Source organism: Lactuca saligna, chromosome 6, assembly GCF_052625555.1.
Source record: "Lactuca saligna cultivar CGN05327 chromosome 6, ASM5262555v1, whole genome shotgun sequence".
Taxonomy (NCBI): domain Eukaryota; kingdom Viridiplantae; phylum Streptophyta; class Magnoliopsida; order Asterales; family Asteraceae; genus Lactuca; species Lactuca saligna.
In genome coordinates, this window is record NC_136422.1 from 61,980,197 (window position 1) to 61,992,896 (window position 12,700).

General features: G+C 35.9%; 1 protein-coding gene across 3 annotated transcripts; it reads left to right on the forward strand.

Annotated features, from left to right (window-relative positions):
• The first annotated feature begins 719 nt into the window (after positions 1–719).
• GCT (RNA polymerase II transcription mediator) lies at positions 720–9,886 on the forward strand. Of its 3 annotated transcripts, none has more exons than XM_078960199.1 (23): positions 720–964; positions 1,130–1,222; positions 1,581–1,720; positions 1,939–2,009; positions 2,099–2,238; positions 2,333–2,419; positions 2,561–2,648; positions 2,755–2,835; positions 2,914–2,991; positions 3,108–3,187; positions 3,491–3,569; positions 3,670–3,957; positions 4,059–4,118; positions 4,226–4,460; positions 4,548–4,766; positions 4,855–6,225; positions 6,310–6,547; positions 6,646–6,760; positions 6,860–6,947; positions 7,037–7,115; positions 7,201–8,475; positions 8,576–8,932; positions 9,023–9,886. In XM_078960199.1, the coding sequence occupies exons 3-23, from the start codon at positions 1,697–1,699 to the stop codon at positions 9,634–9,636; spliced, it is 5,667 nt and encodes a 1,888-aa protein (XP_078816325.1). In that variant the 5' UTR covers positions 720–964; positions 1,130–1,222; positions 1,581–1,696; the 3' UTR covers positions 9,637–9,886. The 3 variants fall into 3 exon arrangements, with proteins under 3 accessions (XP_078816325.1, XP_078816326.1, XP_078816327.1); XM_078960200.1 differs by having other exon boundaries at positions 720–883; XM_078960201.1 differs by having other exon boundaries at positions 720–883; positions 1,175–1,222.
• Positions 9,887–12,700: the final 2,814 nt, after the last annotated feature.

Below are 12,700 nucleotides of genomic sequence, written 5' to 3' on the forward strand. Positions count from 1 at the left end.
TCATCGCCGCCATTGTTTCCATCATTCAGATCTGGTAAAACTAGGGCTAGAATTCGTGAAATGTTTCCTGAATCAGAAACAATTCTATGTAATGGAGTCGGAATCAGTGATATTGATTTGTAGATGACTAAGGAGATGGTCAGGGCAGAAGCATAATAGCGGTGGTGTCGGTTTGGTGGTAGAAGGAGAGCACTGATAATGAAGGTGAATGGAAGAGTACATCTTGAAACTCAAATCAATGGTTGCTTCATTTCCGAAAAAAACCGATTCATCTTTACCATTGCTAATTTATGTCTGTGGGTTTGTATATATTCTAGGTTCAATGTTTTGCAAAAAGAAAAAAAGTGGAGGAGTACAGTGGAGACGATGGTTGCATTTTGGAAGTGCTTACTTGGCAGGTGACTAAGCAAGAATACCTACTTTTTCAATCGGTAAAACATAAGTACATGCCCTTCAAATGCAAAAAAAGTTACGAGGGACCATTTAAACCAATATACTAAAGTTTGTTGGGTTAGAGTGACAATAACCCTTACTGAAATATATGAAGGAGCTTCCGATGACACAACTGCCGCTCTAAAAAAAAATACTGTATATAACAATTTATTACTACTTCAAAGTGAAAATTCTAAAAATCTTGAGGGGAGTCAAGTGTCGAATTCCAAAACCACAAGGCACGAAATGGATTCGTCAGCCTTGACGACACAGTACACACCAACAAGCCATAAACCACAAACCGGAAAAAGAAAGACGAGAAATAAACGGAAGGAAAAGGAGTGGAGGATCGATTCTTCACAGGAGAATCCAGCCATAGCAGCACTTACCATCCCCAACACATAAAACCCTTCGCTTTTCTTGCTGAAAAGGGAATCTTTCAACGCAAAGGGTTCGTATTCTGTTCGTTGTTTCATCAAATTTCTTCATTGGTTACCCAGAATTCGCACATTTACAGATCTCTTTCACCTCCGTAAGTCTTAATTGAAAACCCGTTTTCAGTTTTCTCGAAATCTCCACCGGTTCACATAATCAGAGCTCAAATTTTTTGTTTTTCCACTCTTTTAGCTTATACGATTTTAGCAACTTACTTCCTTTCTTAAATTTGTTTCTATATACTTGAAATTGAAATCCTCAGTAGCTGAACCTTGCCTTTGAATACTTCAATCATCGCGTGGGACAGCTAGTAGCTTGATGCAGCAAAGGAAAATGTTTCGTAATCTATGATTAGGTATGCAATTGCCATTCATCTCAGTTCATATTATCTGTATGTTTATATTTTTGGGGATTTTCGCATTCGTTTTTTTTCATTGGCTATATTGGGTCCATATTTTATATGCGATTATGGAGCTAGGTTTCCAATTGTTACTCTGATTGCGCTTTAATTTGATCAAATTTGAAGTTTCTAGGGCTAGCTAGGGATTCATTATGATCCCTCATATGTCACACAAACATCATGTATATGACTACTTTAAACACTCTGTATCTCTTTTATTCAACCAATGAAATCTTTCTTAACCTCAGTTGCTAATAATTTCATTTGATTCTGATCACAAACCATACAATTGGCTGATTTCAATTTCCTTCAGTTGTCAAGGGGAAGACCTCTACGAGTTTACTTGAATGAGGATACGAATGTGGCTTTCAATAGAACAAAGTTTTTACCTGATTTGAACTTGTGGGGAGGTGTTCAAGTGCATTAGTGATGTGGACAAATGTCTTCAAAATCGTATGTTTCTTCCCTTTACACTAATCTTCTTTTGAATATATTATTATCGCTTGTATTCGGCTATAGTAATGTTAACAATTGCCATCTACTTATCATTTTCGGCTACTTATTCAAGTTCTTGATTTTCTTCCATTTTGGACGCGTGTTATTGTTTCTAAAGATCACATGGTTTTATTATTCATATTCTCATTTACTCTCTCTCTTTGACTTTTCTGAAGGGTGGTCTACATCAAGTATCATGGTTCCAGTATCTCCCGAACGAATCTGATCCCAACATTTCTGATAGAAGGTTCTTCATTTTCACAAATTTTAATACTTTAGTATATTATAATTTATTAATTCTTGCTAAAAATCATATCTTTTTCAATATTTTCACAGTGCAAAGTTAAACCAAAGAGATTTTGCTGCACAATTAGTCCTTTCATCCCATTTGCAGTTACAAAAAGATGGATTCCTTAGCACATGGGGTAATTCTTTTGTTGGCCCTTGGGATCCATCTCAGGGTCTACATAACCCTGGTAAACCTTTTAACTCTTTAATCACCTGTTTCAAGAATTGAAAAAGTGACATATTTAGTCCTCCAACTAATTCTTACTTGACAAAATCTTGTAGATGAGAAAATCAAGCTATGGCTTTTTATCCCTGGTCGCCATTCGTCTCCCAATGATAAAGCCAAAGCCATTGTATCTAAACTGAGAGGTGCACTTTTTTGTTGCAATCCATGTTTATAATCTGTGAAAACATATACTAGCGACAATACTATAAAAATACAAAAATAATGAAAGCAGATATAACTTATAAGCAAATCATGGTGTAATCCATGTTCATAATTTGTTGCAGTTCTTGCATCTGGAGTTTGGTTAGCACCTGGGGATTCTGAAGAGGTGGCAGCTGCACTTTCTCAAGCTTTAAGGAATTGTATTGAAAGGTTCTTCTTTTTTATTTTTTTCCTCTTTTATTCTTTATTTAAGTTTCTTGAAGAAAACTATATAATAAACATATGAATTTCATTTTCTCTTAACTAATGTTGACAGAGCATTAGTAAATCTTTCATATATGAGATTTGGGGATGTATTTTCAAGATACCATCCATCTTCACAAGGAGAATCATTTAGGTATGATCATTGATATTCTATAATTTTTACTTTTTGGGTGTTGAAGTAGCTTAAAAATTACGATTTTTGCCATTGTAGGAGAGGCAGACCAATGCTTGAGTTCATATTTACTGCAACAGAAGAAGCAGTATTCGTTCATGTCATAATATCTGCAAAGTTTGTTGCTTTCTTCCTTCTTTTTTTCTTTCATCAAATCATCAATTGTCTTTATGACTTATGAGCTCTTATTTGCTATTTGAAGATATTTACATTTATACCCTTCTTCCTACCAGGCATGTTCGGGCACTTTCAAATGGTGACATGGAGGCAATCTTGAAGCGCACGTCTAGTCATTCTAGTGACAGGCTTCCAGGTTGATTTATAGCATCCTACTTTCATTTAATTCTATTACAACTTTGTACTCTCATTTTTATTCTTATTAAAGCATTGATTGTACTTTGAAAAAATCTATTCAATTATAGCAATAACTGCTAAATCTTTTTCTTTTTGGACCATTATACTCTAAAAATCTTTCCATTTATATTTGGATGACAGATTTTCCAAAAAAACAATTCTGTAATAAGAAGAAATGAAAGTAGAATGCTATAGTTAACAAATCGAGAAAAGTACATTGCTATTTCTTGTATTTAACCCTATAAAGTATTTCCTTATGCAGTTATTGCTTCACCTCATGGAATGCGTGGCAGACTTACAGGATTTTGTCCAGGTGATCTTGTGAAGCAATTGTATTTCAGGTATTCCTTCATTTCATAACTTCTTTTTATAATAATTAATATTTTAATAATAACAACATAACTCATATTTCTTCTTCTTTCTTGTTCTTGTAATGAACAGTTCTGGAAAGTTCAAGGCTTCAAATGGAATTGTTGGTCTTCCAAACCAAATGTCCCAAACCTCCGGGTGCCAACTCAGGGGCCAAAAATGTTACCTTGAAGTAACCCTAGGGTGCGAAAGTGTCAAAAATGAGAAACCATTACCATCAAATTCAACTAAAAACTTTTCAAAGCATCATTCAACTGAAAATGAGAAGGGGCCCACATACGATAAAACTTTCATATATCCAACCGAAGCAGTTCTTGTACCCGTTGTTCAAACATCATCCGCTAGATCCTCTCTAAAAAGGCATCCCACTTTATCTTTCATTATTTAAAAAAAAAAAAGTAAATAAGCTTATATTGCTATTATCTATTTATATGTTCACTAAGTGTTACTTTATTGTATAGATTCTGGCTTCAAAACTGGATGGGCCCATCATTGTCTGGTTCCTCTTTCTCTATGCAATGGTAACTCTTTTTGTTTTCAATTAAAACATACAAAAACATTGTAACATTTACAATTCCATAATCATAATCATAATCATAATCCGAATTCTGTTTGGATCTCTGTGTAGTGATGCTTTGAGTAGCATGGATGGATCATGGCATGATGCAAGCATCCGATGTCAACAGGGTTACAATAGTAGTGGGAATAGTAATAGTAGCAGTATTAGCACAAGTTCATCTAGTGATAGTGATTATAGAATGACAGCAGAAACTGGTGACCTTGAAGCTGATGCTGATTCTCTTTCTTGCATAAAATCTGGATTAACTTCTGCTGATCAAATGCATATTGATGCCTCCAAAATGGTATAATCATTTATCTAAATAGTAATTTTTTTTTGCATTATCTTAAATTATGTATTTTAAATCTATGAATCATATAAAATTATGCAGGGTAGCAAGCGATCAAGGCCTGGATTGACCGAGTCATATGGTCAAGCTGGAGCAGTCATTAATGACTTTGGGTCAATGGAAGTCAACAATGAGCAAGGTGGGTCCCAGTGGGATTGGGATGATGATGACAGAGGCATGGGTATGGACATTCAAGCACTTCTCTCAGAGTTTGGAGATTTTGGAGACTTTTTTGAAAATGATGCTTTACCATTTGGAGAAGTAAGTGATAAAATTACAAAACAATTAAGAAAAACACTTTTGTTTTCTTCTAAACTTTTATGATGTGTTTTTTTTGAAAAATTTAAAGCCACCAGGGACTGAAGAGTCACAAACACAAACTCCCATGTTTTCTGCAACGGATGGTGGAGATGCAAGTAGCAGCCCATTTACAGGGATGATGGATGCATCTGATCAGATCATTATTCCACTTGGGTTTTCATCTTTTGAAAGCTTTAATCCTCCATCAACTGTTGTAGAAGAATCCATAAGCAAAAATCAAGAACTCACAAAAGAAACAGTGTCATCAGGCTCAATGAACTACAACCCACCAGCTAACAACACTGAGTTTGATTATGTAATAAAAGCAGAAGCCATGATGACATTCGCACCTGAATATTCAGCAGTTGAAACCCCTGGAAATGACTTGTTATTAACTGTCATTAAAACCCCATATGTCCCAAAATCAAGAACAACCGAAAGTGCAAATTCAAGCACGAATAATTACATCTACTCTTCAATTCCTCCTAAGCATGATTTATCTGATGATAAATCAGGTGCGAATTTGAATGATAAGAACTACTACACTCATGTGGAAAGTGGAAAACTTAAAGACAAAAAAGATGAAAAGGATGAAAAGCTTTCGTTTCGTGACAGTTTTGGTTTTGGAGAAGATGTTGCTAATGCTAATGCTAATGCTAATGCTAATGCTTCAGGTTTCAGTTCTTTAAGTACTGCTTCAAGATCAAAGATTTTGGAAGGAGGATTAGGAATGGAGAATTTTGTTTTGTCATCAAAGACAGGTGTCGCGAATGAACTCGAATGCGTCATGTTTCAAGCTTTTATGTGTAGAATAAGACATACATTATTAGCTTCAAACAGATTATCCGGGAACAACAACAACAACAACAATAATAATAATAATAATAATACAATTTTGTATCAAATGCATAGTGAATCGAATGTTTTGGGGGATAACATGTCATCAAAATATGATATAAAAAAGAAAGAAACAATTCCAGTTAGAATCGCGGGTGGTGACATGGACACTGGGCTTCTAGATGGGCCTTTGAACTCGCCTGTTGGTGTTTGGAGGACAGTTGGTGTCGCAAAAGGGTCAAAGGCAATGAGCATGACACAGAATATGGAATCTTTCGGGAATATTCCTCATAATTCTTTTACTGAGGAAGGAATGTTGTTGTCATATGGTCAAAGGCAACCTCTTTTAGAGCTTCTTGATGGAATGTCTTTGCTTTTTCAACAAGCGTTGACTTTTGTTGATGTCACTTTGGATTCCGATTGTGGGGACGGGCCCTACGGGTGGTTGGCAATGCAAGAGCAATGGAGACGCGGGTTTTCATGTGGGCCCGCTTTGGTTCATGCGGGTTGTGGCGGGGTGTTGGCGGCTTCTCATTCTCTTGATATTGCTGGTGTCGAGTTAGCGGATCCACTTTCTGCTGATGTAAGCTTCCACTTTCCGCTGATGTAATCATTCTACATTTTTGTGAAATTTTGTATTTTTGATAACTTTAATGTTATGTTTCAGGTTCCGGCATCGTATGCTATAACATTACTACAATCGGATATAAAATTAGCCTTGAAATCGGCTTTTGGTAACTTTGATGGACCCTTGTCAGTCATGGATTGGTGCAAAGGGCGAAATGGTCAAATTGATGGGTTTTCAGCTGAGTCATCAGCAAGTATAAATGATTGTAGAGATTCTTCAAGTACACCAACAAGCCCATCTCAATCTGCTGGTGGATCAACATCCTGTCTTAGCAAAGGTAGCAAATATTTTTTACTCATTTAGTAAATGGTAAATACGTTTGTTAGATATATATTTTATTGTTTTAATAAAATAAAAATCACATATTGTTGATAGATGGAAATCGAATTGATGATGTAAGCGAAAGAAGATCAAACCAAGATGAGTCAGAGCAGCAACTCGGCCTCAGGCCTGCACTTCTTGTGCTTCCTATTCCTGCTATTCTTGTTGGGTATTATTATTATTATTATTATTATTTTTAATAATATAAAGTTTTTATAATGTTATTTTGACCAGTCAAACTCTAAAAGGGTGTATTCAAATATAACAGGTATCAAGATGATTGGCTAAAGACATCAGCAAGCTCTCTTCAACATTGGGAAAAAGCTCCTTTTGAACCTTATGCTATGCAGAAACACGTGAGAAAAATTTAATTTACCCTTAGTTTTTAACTTCTTATTAATAATTGTCAACGAATTTATTATCTTCTTTTACATAATTTTTGCAGATGAATTATTGCGTTGTATGTCCAGATATTGATCCCCTTACAACTGCTGCTGCAGACTTTTTTCAACAGCTCGACACTGGTGTGTCATAATTACTTGTCTTCTTTTTCCATTAAGTTCTTTTTCTTTTTTGGACTGAATGAACTAAGTATCTGTTTTCATACAGTTTATGAAACCTGCAAATTGGGAACTCATTCACCTCAAAATTTGGGTAACCAAACTTCCAAAGACTCGGTCAAATGGTCAACTTCTGGGTTTGTTTTACTAGATTGCCCTCAATCAATGAAGATCGAAGGCGATAGTGCATCTCTCGTGGGATCAATCAGTGATTACTTTCTTTCTTTATCCAACGGTTGGGATTTAACAAGTTTCTTGAAATCCCTCTCCAAAGTTCTCAAAACCCTAAAACTCAATTCCATCTTTGCCCCTAATTCAAAAGAAGGAAACACCACTCCATGCACAGTAATATACGTGGTGTGCCCGTTTCCCGAACCCGTTTCGATTTTAAAAACCGTGGTTGAATCATGTGTAGCCATTGGATCTGCCATGTGTCCACCATCCGATAAAGAACGAAGATCCGCCTTACAAAATCAAGTTGGAAAGGCTTTAAGTTGCACAACAGCTGTAGATGAAGCATCAATTTCAAACATCGTGACAATTTCCGGTTTCAGTGTCCCTAAATTAGTCCTCCAAATCATAACCGTTGATTCCATCTTTCGTGTCACAACCCCGTCTCTCACCGAGCCCGTGATATTGAAAGAAATCGCCTTCACAGTCTACAATAAAGCGCGAAGAATCTCCCGAGGGAATGGAATCGCCGATTCCATTCCATCGGTTAGATCTCAGTCGCAGTCTCATTCGGGAATGATGCAAATGAATTCGAACTCGCCGATTCCGGGGATGTGGAAAGACTCAATTGCCCCTCGGATGGTGGGACCTAGAGAGGGCGAGTGGGATAACAACTCATGGCAAATGTCTAATCGTGTCACGGGAGAATATTTTCTTCAAGATGAGTTAAAATACATGTTTGAGCCGCTTTTTATTCTTGCGGATTCACCGGAACGCGGGATTCCGCCGGAATCATTGAAGGTTTTGTCAGATGATGGGACGAGTTCTGATACCGGAGACGGGTTGGATGACGGATACGGGTCGACCCATAAACCTCCCCCGAGTTTACATTGTTGTTATGGATGGACAGAGGATTGGAAGTGGCTTGTTTGTATATGGACTGATTCCAGAGGGGAATTACTCGATAGCTATACGTTTCCATTCGGTGGAATCAGTAGTAGACAAGACACAAAGGGGCTTCAATTCCTTTTTGTTCAAATTTTGCAACAAGGTTGTCAGATTCTTCAGGCATGTTCACCGGAAACAACCACTGCCAGGCCACGAGATTTTGTCATTACACGTATCGGTTGCTTCTTTGAACTTGAATGCCAAGGTATAATTACGTTTCTACCCTTTGGTATTACAATTTACAATTATAATACCCGTGTTAATTAATTAATGTAATGTGATGTGATGTGTAATTGTGTATGCAGAATGGCAGAAAGCGCTTTATTCTATTGGTGGTTCGGAGGTGAAAAAATGGTCGTTGCAGCTCCGGCGATCGGTGCCGGATGGGATTCCGGCGAGTAGTAATGGTGGTTCTGAAATGGGTATGATTCAAGATCGGAATCTGGCGGCTCATGGGAAGGGTGGTGGGTTTATGAAAGGTGGTGGGATGGGACAGGCAGCTTCTAGAAAGCAGATTTTGAGTGGTGGTGGTGGTGGTGGTGGTGGACATATGGGAATGGATAATTCCAAGGGTTTGCTTCAATGGGTGCAAAGTATAACTTTTGTATCGGTTTCAGTTGATCATTCATTACAGTTGGTTTACCAAGCGGATTCATCTCCAGGTTAGTTTTATTTTGGAAGGAATGGAATGGTTCATTCCGAGGAATGTGATTCCTGTTTAATTTAGTTTTTTAAATTTCTTGGTGCAACAGGGACAACTCAAGGGAGTGGAATCATGGGGCAATCGGTGTACACGGAAGGATTCACACCTGTAAAATCTCTGGGTTCCACATCAGCATCTTACATATTCATTCCATCACCCACCATGCGATTCCTCCCCCCGAACCCCCTCCAACTCCCCACCTGCCTAACCTCGGAATCACCGCCACTCGCCCACCTCCTCCACAGCAAGGGTTCCGCCATTCCCATTTCCACCGGATTTGTAGTCTCAAAAGCCGTTCCTTCCATGCGAAAAGATTCAAGAACCAACTCCAAAGAAGAATGGCCTTCGGTTCTCTCAGTAGCCCTTTTCGATTACTACGGAGGCAACAACAATAACAATAGCAACAACAATAATAATAATAACAACAACAATAATAATAACGAAAAAACATCCAAGAACATGGGAAAATCTATCGAGAATCATGTGATTTTGGACAGAGTGGCGGCTGAGCTACACGCGTTGTCTTGGATGACTGTGAGCCCCGGGTACTTAGAAAGAAGAACATCGCTTCCTTTTCATTGTGATATGGTGTTGAGGTTAAGAAGGCTTTTGCATTTTGCGGATAAACAACTCTCGCAGATTTCGGTTAAGTCAGAAGTTTAGATGTCTTAATGGGTTATTGTGGAGAAATAGTTGTACAATGTATAACTAAAAAAAAATGCATGATGATTTTAGAGTTCTTTTTGGTGATTAGGGATTATAATGTTTTTATCAAGGGTTGTGAGAACTAGAGGGAAGATTAAAATACATAGATGGTCATCAAGTGTTGTAGTGGTAGGAGTTGTTGATTGTTTGTACAAAAACAACATTTGGATTTTGAAGGGTGTTTGTGAAGCATTATAGGTCAACATAATCACCTCTTATGTTAGTCCATTAGTCAAACAGATGATTAAATATTAATGAGACAAATGCCACTATTCATAGCGAAGAAATTTTGTTTAAATCTATGGGCATGAACTTCATCCATTTTATTTGTGTAAAAAAATTGAAAAAAGAAAAAAAGAAAATAAATATAGAAGGATATACCGAGAGAGATGATAACATGGGGTGGGTGGGGGCAATCCAACCCATGTGAGAGACAAAGGTCCAACCAACCGACCCTTTTCGATAGTGAAAAGCAATGATTATGTGTAGACACCCGTTTGGGTTAGGCCTTCTTCCCCCATGTGCAATGCACATGATGCCAAAATCTCATTTGTCATTTTACCTCACCTTCATTGTTCATATCTTGTGATCCTCAAAATATCTTTTGGTTTTTTTCATTATTGATCCACCTAAATTTTGCTCACATAACATGAAAAATAAGTTATGAACTTGGTTATTGTTTTATATTATTTGTTACGCCTTTTAGTGAAAAAACTAATATCATCTCCATTTAATCAACTTGATTTCATTTTTGTTTTGGATTTGGTCACATAGTTCAAAATCAGGACGCTACACCAGTCGTACGCCTGAGGGTATTTTCGTCTATTCATCTCTGTATTTGGTGAATGCGATTAATGGTTTTATGAAGAATGATTGAAAACAACCTCTCATACAGCATGTGATATGATTTGACGTCTAATTTTGGACATAGTACCAAGCGCAAAACAAAACGAAACCACAATAATAACAAATGTAACACAAATAATTTTTGAATTAGATCTATAACAAACAATAAGTACTTAAAACAAAGATAATGGTAACAAAATTTGGAATTGATTTACATTAGTAAATAATTATTTCTTATTAATATTTGTAAGATGGAACAGTGTTTGGTCTGTTTTAGCCTTTAGGATATGCCATAGAAGTTTCTGTTTTTTGGAGTTGAGCACAAGTTTTCTCCAATGATGTGGGGTTGATTTGATTGTTAATCTTGTTTGTTTTATTGGCATTATTATTTAATAATTCAAACAATAATGAAGGTAACATGTTAATTCAACTTTTCCATCTTAAAAAAAAGTCGTTCTGTCTTTTCTTTAAATTAGTGAAAGATGTCTCCTTTTCTACTCAACAAATTCATCAACAGAATTGTTGTGATCAACAATTTGAATTTTGAACGCAAAAAACCATAATTTTTTTTTTTACCTTCTCGGATAACAGAATAGTCACCTTGTTATTTAAATGGTTTACGTCGCCTTGTTTTCATACAAGAATAATTTAAGTAAAGCTGCTTTACTAAAGTTCTTAATCGTGAATTTAATTGCATATAATTACAATATCAACAGGAATTATGAAAAATAGGAGAGTATTGAAAAATTCATTGATTAGCAAAAAAAGTAGAGTCTGTCAAAAGAATTAAATAAAGGAATGAATTGGATTATGAAGTAATTGTAATCAAATAAATATTTGGTTGACAGTAAATAAGATAAAAATCAATAATAGAATGACTTTTATATTTATATTTATAATGACATGTTACTTATCTACTGTTGTTCCGGGAGTAATGTTTGTTGCTCACGTTTCGCTTCCTTTTTAAACTCCATCTTTAGTTTTAGGTTCCTCAAAAATTTCCTTACGAAGAATGTAACATATTTGGTTTCGATACGTTATAACTATGAATTGTGAAATACTAAAATCTATCAAAGATGAAACTTATAATTTTTTTTAAAGGTGTCCATTTGACAATCAAACAGTAATTGAATATAATCTAGCATTCCAGTTAAATAAGCAATTCCACATTCATATAAGTTAACATCTCATTAAGTCGTACACAAATAACACTTAAGGTTTAATTCAAAGTGACATAACAAGACGTCTAAACTGTTTAAAGATATTTAAGCATTAAGTGAATGTTTCTTATTATTAATCAAATGTTCGTAAATAATTACGAAAAAGCTGAAACTATTTAATGATCATCTTATTACTTTTCACCTAATTTTAATTGAAGTGGGAATGCTATTCCTCAAAAGGAATAATAATGTGAAATTTGAAGTAGAATCATGTACTACGAAGTGGGAATGCTATTCCCAAAGCACAGGTTCGGAAAGCAAGATATCGAATAAAGCTACAAAGGTGCAATTGTGCAAACGCATTGAGATTTGTTTTACTTTTGAGATGATAAAAAGCAACTCTAAGAATTTGATCAGATTAATATGTAACTATCTACATTCTACAATGATTCCGATTAGATAAGAACAACTATCCATATAATCGATCTTCGAAAAAACGTAGATCAAATCCAATAAAATCAGGAACTGAATTTAATTAAATACTAGCAAACTCAAACAGAATCATAGATAAAAAGATATAATTATGAATTCATTAAGAAACAAGAATGATACAATATGAGTATGGAGTTACTGATTACATCGTCCGATTTAACATAAAAATAGTGCAAGTTCCTCCCAAATCCACAGATCAAATCCATTAATATCACGAACTAAATTTTATTAATCTAACAAACTCAAACACAAATATAGATAGAAGATTTACATTCTTCTCTCTCGCTTCCTTCTATTTAAAATAGGAGAAAAGAGAGAGAGCAGAATTGATAGGTATATTTATAGTAACAATAACTCTGAAAATTAAATCGTACTCTGGAGTAGAATTAATTAGAAAAGGAAGGAGAAAACGAGTGCAGATAGAGAGGCGACAACGGTGGGGATGAAGACGGTTGTGGCATCGGAGGTAGGAGCCGGAGCCGGAGCTTCTGCGGCGGAGACAGAGATGGCTGAGACAGCCATCG